Below are 19,740 nucleotides of genomic sequence, written 5' to 3' on the forward strand. Positions count from 1 at the left end.
GAATGAGAACCATTCAATTTTCACTAAAAGTCGTATCAAGTTCATTACTCACCAACTACGCTACTCCCTTAGGTTGAAAAAAAGTATATTTTATTCAAATGAGTGGTATGATAAATGTTTTAAATGTATTTTTACAAACTATGATTTTACCTAGTTAGAAAATTTTAACCTCATCTAATTTGCCATGTGGTAGTATATATGTGTAAGTTTTCGACAAAAATAAAATGTGTAAACTAGAGATACTAATCTAGTAGACTAGAATACAGAACCCTTCCTTGATAAGTAGTATGCATTTCACCTTAAAAACATATTTTTCCCTTGTTAATGAATTTGTTGGCTCTTTCTTATATATACACCATCCAATTTTAAGAATTCTCAATTAGGTCAGATCCAAACCCTAACTAATAACATTATTTGATTAAAAATGTTCCTTATTGGATGCCTTTTGTTTCCAAGGAAACTCAGTTTATATTATTATTACATTTTTTTTTTTTGGGTTGGGGAAGAGGAGGGGTGAAGATGGATATACTTATAGATGAAAAAAAAACATCTTTCAATTTTTTTGTTTTTAGATGAAATATTTTGGTGTGAATGATTGAATTAAAGAATGCAGCCATAACATTGGGGTATTTGCTCCACAAGCGACAATTGCATGATTAGCCATGATAATTTTTTTTAATGAAAAAATAATAATTTTTAAAATTAAACTAGAAGCTATTCTTCTAATTTTGTATTGTCTGTTTATAAAATAATTTTTTTGTTTCATGTAATTTTATATTACATTTAGAATAAATCAATATATTTATTTGAAACAAACGGAGCCTTGCCCCCATTGAATATAATCAATTATTCAATTTCAAAAAATTTTGAGCAATTTTGAGGCTTTTGATTCTCTAAAATGGTTCTTGCTGAGATGATACTAGTAAATGAATTGTTTCTCTTTCCCTTAATGTATATTTTTTTTAATCTTATATATTAAATGAAATAGATCTACATGTCACTCACATATAATGACATCTCCTACGTTAGACCAATGAATGCTCACAATTTGTTTTCATAGTTAGGGAAAAAGAAACGTGTCAAAAAAAAAGAGAATGTGATATTTATACTTTTTTTTTTTTCTAATTCTATTTCACACCTTTGTTACGTTTTTTATTTCACATAATTTAGCTCATTTAATATTTTCATAAAAGAAATTATTTTAATATAATCTATGATAGAAGATCTGAATTGATCACAAGTCAAAAAGAGTATAAGGACGGATCCCATCATATATAAAAAAGAAAGAACAAATATAAATATCAGTTGGATAGAGGAATAGATATATCACCTATGTGCAATAATCTAAAGACAACGGAGAGAGGAATAGGTATATCGCCTATGTGCAATAATCTAAAGACAACGCAAACCAATAAAAACATGAGATGAAAGAACATACAAGAGGGATAGAAAAGTCATTTCCAAGGGATGAAGAGTAGTGCCTTAAAAAATGTGTTAGCTTAAGATACATAGATAGTAGGAGTGTCAATCGGTCGGTCTGGCTTGATTTCGGTCCGGGTTGAGTCGGTTTCGGTGTGGGAAAGTTGAAATCGAAACCGAATCAATAAGGAAATTTCGGTTTCGGTTTGGTTTTGGTTTCGGTGCGGTTTGATTTTGGTTTATCTTCGGTTTCTTAAATCGATTTGTAACCGGGTTGGTTTTGGTTTTTGGTCCAGTTTGGATTCGACTTTCCATACAAATATTTATAAAACTATGTAAATTTTGATTTTTTTAATGAATTTTGGAGTGTTTCGGTTTCTTACCGATTTGGTTTCAGTTTCGGTCTGGGTTTTGAGTCGGTTTCGGTTTGACTTGGGGTTCATCTGGTTTCTGGTGCCGTTCAGTTTGGTTTTGGGGTTGCAATACTCCAAATCAAACCGACCCAATAAGACTTCAGTTCGATTCAATCTATATTGTTATCGGTTTGATCCGGCCAGTTTTACTGGTTCGGTTTAAGAATTGATAGTGTATTCATTTATTTATTTATTTTTTAAATAAGATGCACAGCCTATTCCCACGTGGGTTTATATAGACAATGGGAGAAACAAACAAGTGGGAGACGCAAAAAAACAGCAAGCAAAAGTTGTGGGGATTCTTTGAATCTCTACCATACAAACACCACTAGCATCCATATGAAATCGGAAGTAGGTCCCACAAGCTGAGTCAGCTTCTACTATACCTAATATGTAACGCTAACAAAGAGGACATCACTCTCACTGTCACGCGGGGACATGACAGTCCACGGAAAGTGGGGCCCACTGAACCTTTCAATGATTGAGAGGTTAAACTTAATTAAATTTAATGGCTGATGTTGACATCTCATTGAGAGGTTTTTATTGTTACAATAGTGACCACGAAGCCATAGGTACTTGAAACTCCCCATGACGTTTTATTGCCTACAAAGACGATTGCCGATTGGATGGGTGATAGTGTGTTCACCTAATATCTTTTTTTTTACAATAAAGTAATATCATTTTCTTGGACCCGTTGGATTAGAATCTCTTCTTTGTATTTTAAGCCTTTTCTAGAGAGATACTTATCCATAAGAGTTGATCCCGTGGCTAGGGTTTCATGATGTTTTAATTTTTTTGGTAGAATGGAGTTTCATGATGGCAAGCTTTTGGGTTAGGACTTAGGAGTTATGGACGTAAGGTGGAAAGCAGGCATGACAAAGTGGTTGGGATGTGTGACAAGAATCTATGATAATTTGGTTTTGGGTAATAATGTCATGATAAAGCCATCAAATGATGGATAAATAAAAATACGAAATTGTCCCCCCACCCAAAAAAACAAAAATAAAAAACAAAAAAATAAGCAATGAAACATCTATAAAAAAAAAAAAAAATAAAAAAAAAATAAAAAAAAAAAATCTCCAATAAAGTTACCCGTCCTAGGCAACGATTCTCCAGTCAATTTTTCAATAAGTTAGTGCTACTCAATGGCTTGAACAAATCTGTGTAAAAAAAAAAAAAAAAAAAAAAAAAAAAAAAATCAAGGTGAAACCACAGTGTCTCTTAACTCAACTCAAGTTTAACTCAATCTTAGGTTGAGGATGTCCCCGTCCAAGCCTAGTCCTCTCATACTCAACTCAAGTCAGCTTTACCTTGATTGATTATGGCAGCTTTTATATTGCCATTTCGATATGAGAGAGAGAGAGAGAGAGAGAGACTCTGTGTATTAAGTTTTACACCTATTTATCAAACGTTAAGTTTTGAAAGAGGAATCTATAAATTATCCAGTTATATTGACATTTTATATGCAAAACTAATAGTAAACAAATAAATAATGTTTTGTAGAGAAAAAAAAAATCTATGCATTAACGAATAGAGAGGAGAGACACTCTGATAAAGAATAATTACATTGACAACGTGTACTTTTCTGCTTAAATTTTTTTTCTTTGTATTTCTAATGTTTAAACAAAAGTTACTTTAAAGCTATAAAAATTGAATTTTCAAACTTTTATCAAAACTAGAAATTTAATCAACTAATCAAATAGTTAAAAAAAATAAGGACGATTTTCCAAAATTTACAAAGATTCAAAATCTATGGTAATTTCATCACCAATTTATTTATTTTTTAAATAATTTCCCCAGAAAATATATCTGATTATATAACTTTTGACTGTGGCAAACTTTGAATTGAATTCCCATTGAATGATAGAGGACTTAATCCTCTCAAAAGTATCATTTTTATTTTATTTTTTATTTTTAGTAGAAAATATATCCTCTTAGATATGGGTCATGTGAAAGATGACTAAAACCATTCCCCCAAAATAACTTGCACCAAAGGAGCTCTTCAACGATATGTGTGGAACTTTGTGTTAAATTTAATTATTCATGAAAAAAAAAATCGTAAAAATAAGATCATCAGATTGTTATTTGGAGTTTGGCTAATACTAAAAACCAAAAATATCAAAATTATAGACAAAAGGATTCCATAGATCATTCTTTGGATAGGAACAAGACATATATAACACAGCTCTAATTACAAGGTTGCATATGTCCAAAAACAACATTATCAAATGATTCTTTATTCTATAAGGTCTTTGGAGCGTTCTATACTTTCATATTATAAGAGATGTCGCAAATGATTAAGTTATTTCTTATTGCACACTTAGGTCTTGATAGCACTATAGTCCTATAGTACTACATCGCCTATTTACTTCCATTCTAATTATTAGAAAAGGAAAATTTGCTTTACTTGTACTGAAATCCATTTTCTGCCTCACCTCCATCCCCTGAGCTACCTTCTTCAATTAAAAGAACCTTGTATCCTCTCTAATTTTTTCTTATTATTTTTCTTAACCCTTTTTGAGGGGAGGGGAAAGAAAGAATGATACCAAATGGCCGATGAATTAAACTTTAGCCTATGTTCTTTACAGTAAGGGTGTTAAATGAACGTTTGATTGGTTAATAGTCAGATAGGGAGGGAAGTAGGTAGCATCTAAGAGGTTTGAACTTGAGACCTCTTAGTGGGTATGAGATTTTTGCATACCATAGCTCACCAACTGCGCTAGGTAGTTGTTTTTCCCTTACTATTTTTTTTTATTTCTAAGTCAATGGTGAATTCCAAGAAGGCTATAATGGGTATTCTACGAATTACTAAAAGCAAATCGTGGGTTGCTTGTACAAGTTAAGAAAACCGTTGGGTTTGCTGTAACTAAGGAGGATAAAATGTAAATACACGTGGCAAAAATCATTGAAAACGGATCACCTAGTTATACGAGTTAGTATTCAACATCTGTCATTTTTGTTTTTAATTAAATATATCTTTTTTTATCTTTATGATGACAGAAGATAAGCCAAGTGTTAGATGCTGATTCATATGATCAGATGATCCAATAAGCAGTGGATCTTATCTCAAAATCACCTCTAATCTTTTTGTTTTTTGTTTTCTTTTGATGTGCTTTACATGGAGAAAAAGAATTTTGCTTCTTGAAAATCACTTCATTTGTTTTTTTTGCCTTTCTCTTCGTCGCATTTCAAATGGATAATGAAGCAAATGGGATATACTTTATTTGACGTATTTTCATGAGTATATTAACAATGTAGGCTAGCATTATGAATCGCATGATATTGACATGGTCTATATTTTAGCAATAAGATTATGACATCTAGCGTATGCGTTTAAACCAAATTTATCACAAGCACCATACATGTGTCACTATTTCATCTTAGAATCCATAAAATTATGTGTCACCACTGGTCTCCTTTTTCTTTGGAGTTACTCCACTAACCCTACTATTAAGAGGACCCAAAAGGATATTTAATTTTGATCATCATTTAAAGCATAAAGAGAATAACAAATAATACCTAGAGAACAAATTTAACTTGAGAGAGAGAGAGAGAGAGAGAGAGAGAGAGGAAACCCTGAGGGAAAGTCGAGTTGGCAAGTGATCTTTGTCTTAAGAAGTGTGTGGTTTTGAGTTTGACTCTTCTTACCTTATTGAGGTTACTCATACGGAGTGTTCATTGCTTTTTAACCTGTTTTTGGTGAAAATTGAATGATTCTCATTCAACCTCGATATGACTTGATTCATAGAACTAATTAGATCGAAGGCCTGAATATCCATCATTAACAAAAAGAGAGAGATGAAAAAATATCAATTGAATAGAATTGTCAATCCCTACCTTATTTCCAAGTAATTAAAAAAGGAGCAAAGTTAAAGGCAGTGGACACTAAACTCCTCCGCTTGGGTTCCTTCAAGAGTCTGAGGCTTTGCATGGAGTAAGGCAAAATCCTAATCATTATCTTAGACAACATTGAGAAGATGAGTGGAGACCACTGTTGTTTGGTCCACTTGACATCGTAAATGACTTCATGTGTCCCTTACTACCTGTTCCACTAGCTTTCCACGGTGCTTTTGGCCGCAGGCATCACTTGGCAAACTAACTTTCGAGCTAATTCCATAGCTTACTACCACCATTAGTGAACCCCATCCATCCCTCTTAAATGTTTTTTGTTTTTTGATTTTGTTTTTATCTTTTTTTTTTTTTCTTGTTTTAAATCAGAGACATATTTATTTGATTTAATCACCTCAAAGAAATAAATAAATAAAATTAAATGTAATCATCAGTTTATAGTAGGGGTGCAATAGGGCCGGGTTGGGTTGGGTTTCTTAAAACCCTAGCCCAACCCTGAGTCCCCTTAGCTGGGCCCAAACCCATCATGACCTTGACTCAGGGCCGCAAAACTTCAACCCTGGCCCTACCCTTCAGGGTTCAGCCCAACCCTTATCCACCCTAATTGGCCCTAATTTTTTAGGGTCGGGTCAGGAATATCCTGACCCGACCCTGACCTTGGTTTGCCATCAAGGGCTGGGTATATCTTGACCCTGACTTTGCAAAATATGAAATACCTTAAAAATAAAAAAATATTCATAATAAAGAGGAGATAAAAAAAAGAAAATTACAAATTTCTTAGTAAAAAAATGCGATCGGTGAAAAGATATATTAGGAGTTTTGAGGTGTCAATGACTCACTGTCAAACAATATATAAAATTAGGTTAAATTTATATTAACATTAGAGTCACAACTAGGGTCAACATCATGAGCAAAAATCAGAGCCGGGTTCAGGGCGGGCCAAAGACATAAACCTTTACTTGCCTTGACCTTGACTCAAGGTCAAAAATTTCAAGATCGTGCCGGCCCTTAGGGCAAAAATTTTTGGGTCAATACTTGTTCAGGATCAGGGTGGGCCAAGGGCAGGTTCAGGCTGTCAGGGCCAAACTTGCACCCCTAGTTCATAGTGTTGTGTGAGGTCTGAGTTCAACCCAAGGCCTAGGAAGGTAAACCCGGTTTGAGCCCAACCCAATCAGAACTACTTGCATGCTGCAGCAAGGGTCTCTGGTTTTTTCTCGGGTTGAGTTGTTGGTTGGGCTGAGGCTGGTTCTCAAGTTATTTACGAACAAATTGCCAACTATGACAGTAAATTCAAATTACAAAGACATTTTGTACATTTATATGCATATGGTTTTCCCATAATAATATAAAGTAAAACTTAACAATATTAATTTCATCCTTCATTCTAAAACAATAGTCCAAGCTTATCTACCTAAATCCACCTTTCTACTCTATGTGCAAACGAGAAGGCCAGGTATGGATAAAAGAAACTCTTAGTCACTTACATTCTTGATTTACTCATTTTCCTGTCTAGCTAGGGGTTTATATGTAGCTTCATCATATGACGTTGTAATATAATGCACTTTGGCCTAGCACATCCCATCCTAAATGACCATATGCCAATGATAATTAAGCCTATAACCTATAGTTCGAGACCATTTAAAGTCGAATTGGAAAGGCCCAATTGTGATAATGTACCCCAATGTATGGAATTAAATTATTGTCATCACCTTAATCCCTTGAACGGTTAGAAAAGAGTATCTTGATCACTAATTAGACAACAAAAGAAAGCGATAGAACATTTATAAAATGTAATTATATAAATAATAATTTTATAATTTCTTTGCGAAAAAATTACAATTAAACCACCGAGATTGGAATTTCTTTCAATCATATTCGTAATTTCTTCGCAATATATTCTACATATATGAGATGTAGATTTCTTATTAAATGTCACTTTCGCTGAAAGACAAACACAGTGGACCCAATGTATAATGATATACACCTAGTTAGATGGAAGCATGAGCAAAATAAAAACTAAAGTATATAGTGTTGGTCCACAACGATAAAAACCTTTTAGGTCTGGGAACCACACAACTATCACTATAACCATGTTACATAACATATATGATAGGATACCATGCAAGGTTCTCGAATAATCAAATTTGATACACACACGAATGTGCATCCGCATGTGTCTATAATCTCCATTGTCAAAAACACACAATCCAGAAACCATGGTAACAAAAAGCCTAATTCCGTCCCTAGATGCGAATACTTTGGGGTCATACCTCTAGACACACAATTATCCATAAAATATAAATGTAAATTAATTAAAATTAAACAATATATTTTGGATTTGATAGACGCAATATCCAGCAGCACTATTATCACACCCTAACTGAAGGCATTTTGTTGGGCCCAACATGGAACTAAGAATCCAGCCCAGCCCATAGTGCCTAACTTGCACCCATTTTTGCCTACCACTAAAAATTTACCAGTTTGATCATAGTGAATCCTCTAGATCATCCTAAGTCAACTCACCATGTAGCAAAAGGTGTCCAACTAAGCTAGGGCTTTTCATGTTCCTTTCTCATTGATTGATCAATGACAAATATTTCAATACTTAGACATCTCCGGTGTAACTCCATTGATTCAAAGGCATTATGTGTTAACAAATATCTTTAGTTCCAGTCTTCCCGTCTCTAGCTAGGATCAATCTGAGTCATGGTTTCAAGTATTGGTATGGGATCAATAGTATTGGATTGATATCGGCTAAGACTGATCTGGGTAAACGATCTGAATCGTTTCAGGGGTAAAATAATAAAAAAATAATACTTTTTATAAAAAGTAAAGGTAAAGTTAACCGATATTCACCGATCCGATCTAATCTAGATTAGTACCAAACAACGATACCGTCCCCTAAATCCTTGATCTGAGTTGATTCGATGATCCCACTTCATAAGTAACTTGCTTGAATTTACCCTGGAGAAGAGAATCTCTTTTTTTTGCTGCATGAGAATCTCTTCCCAATGGGTGATGTGCCTATTGAAGATAATGAATATAACAAACAAGGGAAGGATGATCATGACATTTAAGATCATGATCATGTCTCACAAGGAAAGGATTGAAGATAATGATTATAACAAACAAGGGAAGGATGATCATGACATTTAACATCATGATCATGTCGCACAAGGAAATGATTGAAGATAATGATCATAACAAACAAGGATGAATGGGATATTGATAAGGATGATGAAAAGACATTCAACATATTGATCATCCTCCACCTACCTTCCAGAAGTATCAAGTCGATACTGTACATTGGTTATATTGATTATTTCCCTTTACTGTAAGATTGCATTAACATTATAATACCAAAAAAAAAAAAAAACCACCTTTATGTTACTAAATTCTATTTAATGAAAAATTTCTTTTCTACTCTCATATGAGAGAGATAGAGAGACCTCAAAAACTTTTCAAGCTTTGATGGTATTAGAGCAGGTTTTCACCGTCTCCACGTGTCTGCAATACATATTTCCAAACGTGTGGGAGTGTTGAGAGTTTAGTCCCACATTGACCACTAATTAGCGTAGAATCCCCTTGTACACTTGGGAGTTCTTTTATCAGCTAATTCGAACTTTTGGGATGAATACTTTTTATAGTATCAGAGAAGGGAGGTTGAGTGTTTGACTATGAGGAACTGCAAGGGGATTCCCGGGCACTTCTTCCCCCTCGGTGCCTCATGAAGAAAGAGAACTTTTTTATCATGTGCAAGGACCATGCAATCATAGCACCATGTTATTGCTGCTATGAAAAAGTGTATGGTCAATGCAATGGTCTTAAAAAACCTTTTTGGAAGGAAAGAACAATATTGGTGCTACATCTGGTCAAACTTTTGGCTTCAACACCGCCTCCTTCACCTCCAAGGAGTGTGGCTTCCTGGCGACGGACAAGTTTCTATTGAACTAGCTTGCAATTAAATGATGTTTTATATGTTCCTGAGATGAAGAAAACCTGTCTACACATCTTTGAATTTTCTGCTACTGGCTTAAAACAAGCACTATACCCATGATACTGGGGCTCACCAACCATTGCTATATCATTTGATGACCTTGATCCATTGAAACAAGGTCACTTGAGGAGCCAACTGTCTGTTTATATGTCCAAGGAAGAATTTTAATATCCGAGGTCCCTTGAATTCACCCATCCAAACTGTGAGACATGATGTGTTGCACTTCACAATAATGTGTGAGAACTAGCCCCCTCCTTGATAGCAAATCAGAGCTCTAGTTCATATCTAGTATTCATTGCCCTTTCTCTTGCTATGATGGCTTAGATCTGTTGATGGTTTACAGAAGCCAGTCGTGTGGTCACAGAAGGGTAAATTTCTGGATCTGGGCACTGGCATCATTGTTACCAATCAAAAGTTGATGCCCTTGCTCTTGAATGCGTTTCAAAATTCTGTGAGTGAAGCATGATCAAAACTTCGTCTATGTGTATCCTTAGTCATGGTTTTGCTTCTTTGGTTTTTTGCTGATGGCAATGCCGATTTCCAGTTATCAGACAATATTAGCATCTGTTCTGTCTTATATTAGATTAAAGTAAGCATCTGGACTTCAACTTAACCATGTTTTATGGTGAGCCTTCACCAAGCATTCTGACTTACTTTGGCTCATCTGATTGGTAACACTCCATGGAAGATGGATGAGATCTTCCAGTGCCTACAGGTTATTTGCCCAGATATCGGGCCATGTAATATTGCATTTTGTATAATCAAAGATTATTTCATCTCAAAATGACATACATGAAAAGATCAAATTAAGAAGATACTGTTAGATTTTATCCTACTGAAATGCAGAATGATATGAATATGCTGAAGGTTTTTCAAGCTTTATGATTCACTGGAATGAGTGCTTTACTCGATCCATCCAGGATCTCTAAGAAGTTAAAAGGAAGGATGTAATGGATTTCCTGTATATACCTTTCATTGATCAAATTTTAACAATTTACAGCTTTCTTTTCCTTGTTTCTCATTGACACATTTGATCACAATATTTGAAATGCATGTCAGTCATTCCCAATTCTGAAAGTGCCCAGTTTGGGCTCAGCACTTGATTAATTAATAAAGGTGTACTAACAGATAGATAGATAGATGAGACGTGGAGGACTTCATGCTCTCTGAAGGAGATAACTCCATCCACCCAGACTTCCACCAGGGCTATCTATACAGGAACTTCAGAGGGATAGTCCTGTGGATGTCTCTCTATTGTCTCTCTGAGCAACCTTTCTTGCTCGCATAAATTAGATGGGGGGCAGTCATAAACATCTGTAAACAAGTCTGACAGTGGAGGTTTAACCACTTTCTCTGCAACCTGGATTGCATGCAATAGCTGCAACAAAGTGTATAAGGTTATAATTTCACCAGCATTATAAAAAGCCAGATTAAAGAGATTAGGTGAAGCTATGTGCAGAAATTACCTCCTTCCTCACACTGCTTCGGAGCTCCGATTCATCTTCATCTGTCCACCAACCATTACGTTCAACCCATTTTTTGAATCTAGTTACAGGGTCCCGTGATATTCTCCAGTGTTCAATTTCATTGGATGGGCGATACTTGGTAGAATCATCAGATGTAGAGTGATGCCCAGCTCGATACGTAAGGGCCTAGCGGTTAGAAACCAAAGAGAGAATCAAGTGAAAGATAAAAGTTCATTCTAGAGGTTGTTAAACACAAACAACAATAGTCAGTATCACAGAAACAACAATGGCATACCTCAATTAAGATTGGTCTCTGTTCACTTATGGCCATTTTGTGTGCTGCTTTAACTGCATTATAAACAGCAAGAGCATCATTTCCATCTACACGGATACTCCGTACACCATAAGCCTGACCTCTAACCACAATACCGTCACCTGCCAATGCAAGAAACAGAGGCAAAAATAAAAATTAAGTTTTAAATCAACAGTTCCTCAGAACTAACAGAAATGAGAAAACAAGGGAAGTGAGGCAATTACTTCTAAACTGTTCTGATGTTGGAGTACTAATGGCCCACCCATTATTGCGACAGATGAAAATAACTGGTGCTTCCAGAACTGCTGCAAAATTTAAAGCAGCATGGAAATCTCCCTACCATATTATTCAGGTGTTAGTAAATAAATAACCAAAAATCTCTGTTTCAGAATTATTTCACACTCATCATACACTAACCTCGCTTGTGCCTCCATCACCAAAATAAGTGACCACACATGCATCTTTCCCATCCATTTTCAAAGAATAAGCAGCTCCCACGGCTTGTGGAAGTTGCGTTCTAACAAACACAACAGGGGCAACTTTGTTTGGTTCTAGTATGTGAATGATAACTGCTAAATGGTAAAGAATACAGCTTTATATATAAATGCAAGAATGATATAGCTTACGCGATTGGGGATGAAACGGTGAAGTAGTTGTGTTTGTTAGATCCATAATGGATTGGCATCTGCCGACCTTTACCATAATCAGCTTTGTTCCCAAAGCACTGGTTTGTGAATTCTTGCAAAGTGAAGCCACGCCATAGGAGAACCCCTGGTTCCCTATACTGCATTTACATTAAAGCTATCCATCATTCACTGTCCACACTACTGATAGGATTTTGAATAACAGAGATATTGAGAAGCATATTTTGATAAGGTGAGAGTGATAGATCAATCCATCCTGCCTGTCTCCACTGTTGAGGTAAAACAGGGCAGGAGTTGGGATACACACACTACAGAGGAGCCACCAATCTGGTTCAGTGATAGACCATTCCCAGAGATTTCTAAGAAAAAGCATTCATTATATTTCGATTGTTCAAAAGGGTAAAGAGATGGGGCCATCAAAGTTATGCTAACAGTTTTGCATACCTGAGGCAAAACAATGTCATCAATTGTAAATGCAGCTGCTGATGCAATATTGATGGCCTCTTCTCCAATTGAGGTTACATAAAAAGAGATCCTTCCTTGCCTCTGAGCTTCATAGAAAATGGTGTCCATAGTCTGAAGAGTGACCATGTTCCTGTACATTCTCGTAGCAAGTTCCTTGCTTACCTGGTATATTGGTCCAAAGACAAGCAAGACAAAGTAATGTATTATTAAAGAATTGATAAGACTTCAATTCAGTTCTTACTATGGTGTACTGGATTTGAACCCTGAAGATGAATGATGGATCAATTGCACTAAAAGGAAATTAAATACCTCTTGAAAATTGCTGCTCATAAGTGGCTGTCCATTGTCATCAAGAACCCTGTAGCATTTTATCCTATTCTCAGGGTACTCGCATATGAATCTCATCTCAGGAGTTAACTTCACTTTCCCCCCTGGAAAATCTAGGACCTGAGGAGATAAGGAAACACTAGATGAATACAGAGGTTATTTCAGGAGAAAAAACGTCATCATAACATTCATGAGCAACTTCAAAGATAATGGGTTTGGTCATTCAAAAATCCCATGATGCTCATCTTTTGTATATCAAAGAAAAGGGATTTTTCTCCAATCTAAGAACCTGCGTTGCACTACCAATTTAACTATAGAGATTACAAATCCTTTTCTTCTAATCCACCAAAGAAGATCATGAAAACAGGGCAGACTTATTTCTGTCTCAAGCTCCTATGCAGTGCTTTATATGGGAAAATGGTGTTTCCTTCAATCAACATTAACTCTAAAACCTTTCTGCAGGAAAACAAAATAGGTTTTTGTTGTGTGTGTGATCTTTCTAGGTCTAGAATAGAAAAATATAAATTTAATGATGGTCAGGCAATCAGATATAATTTGTATGGATTGGTATATCTTGCAAGGGTCTAATGTCACAAAGATACGCTCTGTTCTGTTGCATGCAAGTCGCCAAGTTCTCCAAGGAAGCAGCAATGAAGAAATCAGGAATCCGAAATTCACAGAAATAAAAAAAAAGGGGTTTCAAGAAAAAACTTGAATTTACAATAAATTAATACCTGATTTTCGTGATCATGATCATCGAAGAGTGAATCAAGTTTGTTTTGACCTTTGGTGGATTCATATCGTCGATTGGAGAAACCTGCTGCTGAATTACTAAATAATGTATCTGGGTATCTAGGACTGTGATAGATTGACAATGTTGATGAAGAGGAACAATGGCGATTACGATGATAAAGAGAAGAAGAAGAAGAACACCAAGAGTAGCTGTGGATAAGAATTCCCATCAAACCCATCTTTCCTTTGAGATGATGAGCGATGTTCCCTGATCTTATCACCCACAAAGCCATTTTACTATCTAAAAAAACAAAAAAGAAGAAGAAGAAGAAGAGCTGGAGAGGATGGGAAGGAGAGAGTAATGAGGGGATCACAGGTGAGTAATAGAGAAATAGTAATAATCCTAAGCCAATCGGGTCCACGTCATGGGTACTCACGTCCCATATCAGATACTTATCTCTTTTTAGATGTTGAAGTGGAACCAAATTCTATAACGTCATTTCCCCCGTGAGACACGCCTTACACTCACTCTTTTCTCAATCGCGATCTTTTTTTTTTTTTTTTTTTTTTTTTTTTTTCCGATTTTCTTTGCAAGTTGAACACTTGTCTCACATCTCATCATCACAGCCATAAAAAGAGAATATATTTGAAAATAAAAGATAGGAAATAATTTTTTTTTTTTTTTTTTGTAAAAGGAGGATAAATATTCACATGTATTATCAGGTGATCAAATAAATAATATATTTAATTTTATTTTTTAACTCATCAATAAAATAATGAATAAAGGGTTCATGGGAGAGATACGAATCTTTTGTATAAACCGCTGGTTTGTAATCTTTAGCATATTTCACAACAAATTGGGGGAGAGGGCTGAGGAGTGAGGAATTGGGAATTGGGGAATCTTGTGTAGCCACTAAACCCGACCCTCATTGGTTGTTGCCCTAAATATAGGTCACGTGACAAAGTGAATAACTCCAAATTTGTAGGTAGATTAACAAAAACAGGAGTGTTGCCTGGGGAGGGTTACTATTGCTTGTTGGTGTCTTCTCGGAGGAGGGACCAGATACTTTTGTATAGCAAAATAACACCTTATCTTCTTATAAAAAGAGGCAAGGGAGTTCTTTGAGAAACTTTAAATGAATAAATAAATAAATAAAAAGGTAATGATTAATGAACGCTCTCCCTAAAAAAAAAAAAAGAAAAACAAAATGACGTTCCCACCCTATTGTGAAACCCATTAAATCCCATTAAGGTTGATATCCATATATATATATATATACTAGTAAATACACACGTGCAAATGCACATGTAGCAAAATATTTTTCCTAAAGTGTGTTGCATAACATTGATAATTAGTATGTGTATTTATGTGGATGAGAGAAATATAGAATTAAATTGAAATTTAATATCTAGCTAAGCATTTCAACCTTTTTATTTATAACATAAAATTTTAAAAGCATCTTAAATCTGGGATCCAAATATGAACAAAAGATAATGATTGTTTAAGGATAATGAGTAAATAACATTGCTCAATATTTCTCTATTTTTATTTTTTTTATATTTTTTGTCTTCGTACTCTTCGACATCTATGATCCTTTTTGTATCGACATTTCTTTCTTTAATGGTATCCGCAACAATTTGTCTTGTTATTCGACTTCCATCATTTCTTGCATCCATTTTGAAGTAGAAACAATATTGTTTGGATAGACATGAATGTATAATCTGTGAGTACTGCAACACATAAAAAAAGAAGAGTTATAAGATTTACTATATTTTTGCATTTAACATATTTTGTATGTGTATTTTTTTACCTTTTCTGGTGATCTTGCATATTCACTTGCTGAACATCCTGTAATTGTTTCAAGATTCTCAAAGATTGTAACAATTATTGTATCAGTTGAATCTGTCACCTTGAATCTTCCCATATACCTATCAATAAATAATAGTAATTAGTTTATATTTTTCAAAATAAAATTTGATGTTTATTAAGTAAATGGTCTAAGCTTCTTACTTTTGTGTATATTTTGTATCATCAGTGTTACATTTGTCACATCTTGCACTATCTCCCTTTAATTGTACCTTTTTGTTTCATGCTTTGCAAGCATTGTACCATGGTTTCTCATTTTCCAAATTTATGATTCTTCCTTCAATTGAATAATATTTATTCTGCAAATTTTAGAGATTAGATGTGTACAAATTATATTGAAATTATATATTTTTTTAATTTAAATAAATTAAAGAATTATATTCACTTACCAGGATAGTTTTGTATTGCCTTTCCGTTAAATCTTTCATTACAACATGTTCATATTTTTTGAATTTCTCTTCTTTTGACATGTTGAGTATTTTTTTCTCTTGTCCATCTTTTGATTTGAACCTACAAAATAATATAAATACGTTAAATATATAAAATAATTAAACAATATGTATAATTATTTGATTAATTCTAATATTTACCATTGCTTTAAATCTTCTGCTTCTGGAATCGTTGGATTTATTTCAATTGATGTAAATCTTGTTGTACCAAGTGAACCACCTATCAATTACAGAATGTAGTTAGATTATTGAAATCATTCGTTAATTTTTATAATTAGGATTATATGTACATTATCTTGGTACTCTACTTGAGAAACTGCTGAAAAAGCAATTATAGGATTTTGTGATACAATGTCCAGCAATTTGCTCCCTTCATTTGTTGCATAATTTTCCCATAATGTCAGCAATATCGGAGTACACCTATTAATCATTACAATTGAGTAATATAATTAGTAAATATGTTAGATATTACTATACAATGATTAACATTGTGAAAAACTTACTCTCTGTCCATTATTTTTATTTCTCTTTTATTTTTTTTGACATTAAATCTTGTTGTTATGGTGAATGCATTTTGAACTTGTACAAGTATTCCAATAACATCTGTATTAAATCAATAAGAAGAATTGATGTTAAATTTTTTTATTAATAGATAATTATCAATAACAACTTATATTTTATAAAAAATAATCTAAATACATACCTAATAATTCATTCATTTTGCATGTGTCAGCATCCCATTTCAATTCATTGAGCTTAGTAAAATTATACTTTGATTTTTCTACATCTAAGCAATCTTCAACTTCTTCAATTTTTGAATTGGCATTGAGAGTTAGTTCATGTTCTTTGTTGACATTTTTAAAATTTGGATTCACTTTTTTTACGATTGCATCAGAAATAAAATAAGTTTTTCCAGCATTCAATGTATCACATAAGTTATCAACAACATCATTGAAAAATATTGCTTGTATTTTTGTTCCCTGCAAAAATATAGAACAATGAATATTAGATTGAAATTAGAAGTATAAATAATTAAAAAAGAATTAGAAGTATACATTAATTAAATAATTATTTGAAAGTACCTCATCATCCAATAAAGTTATTTTTTGAAACTTTCCAGGTCTTTTTGCATTTTTGTATTCCTTGTTTTCACTTTTGTTCAGTACCAAAACCTTTATTTTCCAATCATTTTCGTATGACGTTAATTGATTTATATAGATAATATTTGTCATCCTTCCTGTATAAAATGATTGATTAGTTGAATACACAATGTTCATTATGGATAGTGGAATCAATGATATTAGAAAGCATAGAATTCATAATTTATAACATTATAGAAACTGAATATAATGCTATCAATATTCTACCAAAAATCAACTAAATCAATGCATAGAATCATAAGAACTAACACTGGTGATATGATAAAAAGTATACGATAAATGCACAGAATCATAAGATCCATTGGACCTTGTGCGGGTGAACCAAGAGCTTGAGAACAGTGGGACTCACCCATTGCCTCTCTGGCATCTTGTTTTATTTTTTATTACGTGAAGGGTTTAAACAATGTAATCGTACAATTTAATTTTGCATTCCCAACTACATTCCCTAATGTCATCGACAATGGTGGTTCCTTGTGGAAAATGTCCTAAACTTCGTCCGTATTAGGTTCGGAATTTTTCCTTGCTTTGTAAAATTTGAAACTATTTTGTTCATTAATATAATTTGCATTACAGTAACTGTTCTTCCCTTATCTTTTCTGGTACTTAGATGAATGCCTCCACTGCTTCAGTGCTTCAGTGCTTCAGTTTTGTGGGATTAGAAGGAAACGGAGGCAATTATTAAGTGAAAGATCTTTACCTCACCTAAACATTTTTATTCAGACATTTAAAATATTCACGGTTTGGAGTGTATATGCAAGAGTTGCTTTAGTGGGTTCATAGTGAATTTTATGTCTTCAAGCCTACCAAGGGGATGTCACCAATCCTTGTTCTAACACCACTATTCGTTCTTAAGAAATCAGAAGGTTTCTAGTTCAAATTTGTATTCATATATTTGTAGATATGCAACTTTGTGTGTTTCTTCTAATCATCTGCGTCCAAATTTCATTAGAATTTCTTAGTAGTGTTTGATAGTGTATGGGACAATCATTCTTGTCAGTTGTTAGGATAGCCTACTTAAGTTATTTTAGCTTAATATAATCTATTGTACAGAGGGACCAAAGAGAAGTGTGTGGAGTACATAATCTAGGGGTGCAAATTTGGCCCAGCCCACCCTGAATTTGGCCTTGATTTTTTTACCCTGACTTTTGGCTTGACTTGGCCTTGGTTTTTGCCCCTGTTGACTCTAGTTGTGACTCTGATGTTAACCCTGATATTAACCTAATTTTAGATATAGTTTGACATTGAATCATTGACACCTCAAACCCCCTAATATATCTTCTCACCAATTTCTCTTGCTTTTTTTACCAAGGTTAGGGTCAGGGTCAGGGTCAGGGTCTGGGTTCAATCAGGATCACCTTGGGCTGACTCTAAAAAATCATGACCAAGTAGGGTGGGTAAGGATTGGGTTGAACCTTGAAGGGTTGGGCTTGGGTTGAAGTTTTGCAGCCCTGAGTCAGGGTCAGGACGAATTTGGATCTAGTTAAGGGGGCTTAGGGTTGGGCTAGGGTTTTAAGAAACCCAGCCCAACCCGGCCTTATTGCACCCCTAGTTGAAACACACCAACCCTCGGTCAGACTCGGGTTGAGGCATAGGCCCGGGCCAACTCGGCCCGAGTAACTTTGCTCCTAGCTCCAATCTAAATCCAACGACCATACTTACAAAATGAAATCCAACGACCACACTTGCATAATGAAATCCAACGACCATGAAAACTCCAGCTCTAATAAATATAAAATCTGAACAGTGGAAACCCAAGCTCGAAGCTTCAAGTGCTCGACCGATCGGCTCTGAATACTCTTTCGCCTTCCCTAAAAAAACAAGAAAAACTCAAGAACAAGAAGAAAAGACAGCATCAAGGTCGACTCTGAATGCCTTGTTAGTTCCAATCTAAATGTTTTCTCTGCATACTCTCTCTTTGTTGATCGTGTCATCGTGAGCTATACAGTGACAGCCGGCGGACAACGGTAGACTCTGCAATTTAAACAGCGGTGCGACAAAGAAAAGGACCAAAAGGTACATCTCTGATCCCTCCCTCTTACTAATCGCCTCTCTGAAGAGTTTATTTGAAGTGTTGCTGGTGAATCTGTACAGTAACGGTTACAGATTTTATTCTTGAGTCGGGATTCAATTATGGTTTAATGGTTTTCGATCCGGAGTCTGAGTCCGGTGGTCGCAATCTCGTTGGGTGAGATACTATGAGCTTCTAGTGGGTCTCCCTTGTACTTTCCTTTTTCTCACTCCCTCACTCTCACACATTTCATAATTTCAGTTCCCTTTTTATTCTAAAACTCTTTCTCTCCGTTGTACTTCCCTTTTTCTCTCGCTCCCTCACTCTTACACGTCTCCTTGTCCCTTGTCCCTTGTCCCTTGTCCCTTGTCCCTTCTCCCTTCTTTTGATTAAGAGTTTCTAAAAACCCAACAAAACCCAATCGTGATTTGTGCTTTGCCGAATGAGAGCCAGGGCCCTTGGGTTTAGGGTTCGTTTACTTGTGAATTTTAAGCACCGATTATTGAACATGAAAGAAATACTAAGAAATACTGTAGAATGCATTGATTTAATAATTCACATAGGCACACAAATTTAAAGAAAGTAATTCCTGCAACAGTGCTCACAAAAGGATCCGATTAATCACGGATCG

The 19,740-nt window shown here is 34.7% G+C and overlaps 1 protein-coding gene and 1 long non-coding RNA gene across 2 annotated transcripts; both read right to left on the reverse strand.

Moving 5' to 3' along the window:
• Window positions 1–10,626: 10,626 nt before the first annotated feature.
• Window positions 10,627–13,994, reverse strand: LOC122088446 (2-oxoisovalerate dehydrogenase subunit alpha 2, mitochondrial-like). Its single transcript, XM_042657716.1, has 9 exons — window positions 13,628–13,994; window positions 12,876–13,013; window positions 12,546–12,728; window positions 12,084–12,241; window positions 11,875–11,974; window positions 11,682–11,793; window positions 11,440–11,579; window positions 11,145–11,330; window positions 10,627–11,056 (listed from the first exon to the last, which is right to left on the reverse strand). Exons 1-9 carry the CDS (start codon window positions 13,916–13,918, stop codon window positions 10,889–10,891), a joined length of 1,476 nt encoding a protein of 491 aa, XP_042513650.1. The 5' UTR covers window positions 13,919–13,994; the 3' UTR covers window positions 10,627–10,888.
• Window positions 13,995–15,242: 1,248 nt separating this feature from the next.
• On the reverse strand, window positions 15,243–15,711 carry LOC122088714. The gene is made up of 3 exons (XR_006143121.1): window positions 15,637–15,711; window positions 15,437–15,554; window positions 15,243–15,356 (listed from the first exon to the last, which is right to left on the reverse strand). It is a non-coding gene; the product is annotated as an uncharacterized LOC122088714 (long non-coding RNA).
• Window positions 15,712–19,740: the final 4,029 nt, after the last annotated feature.

This window comes from Macadamia integrifolia, chromosome 9 (assembly GCF_013358625.1).
Source record: "Macadamia integrifolia cultivar HAES 741 chromosome 9, SCU_Mint_v3, whole genome shotgun sequence".
NCBI classification, from domain to species: domain Eukaryota; kingdom Viridiplantae; phylum Streptophyta; class Magnoliopsida; order Proteales; family Proteaceae; genus Macadamia; species Macadamia integrifolia.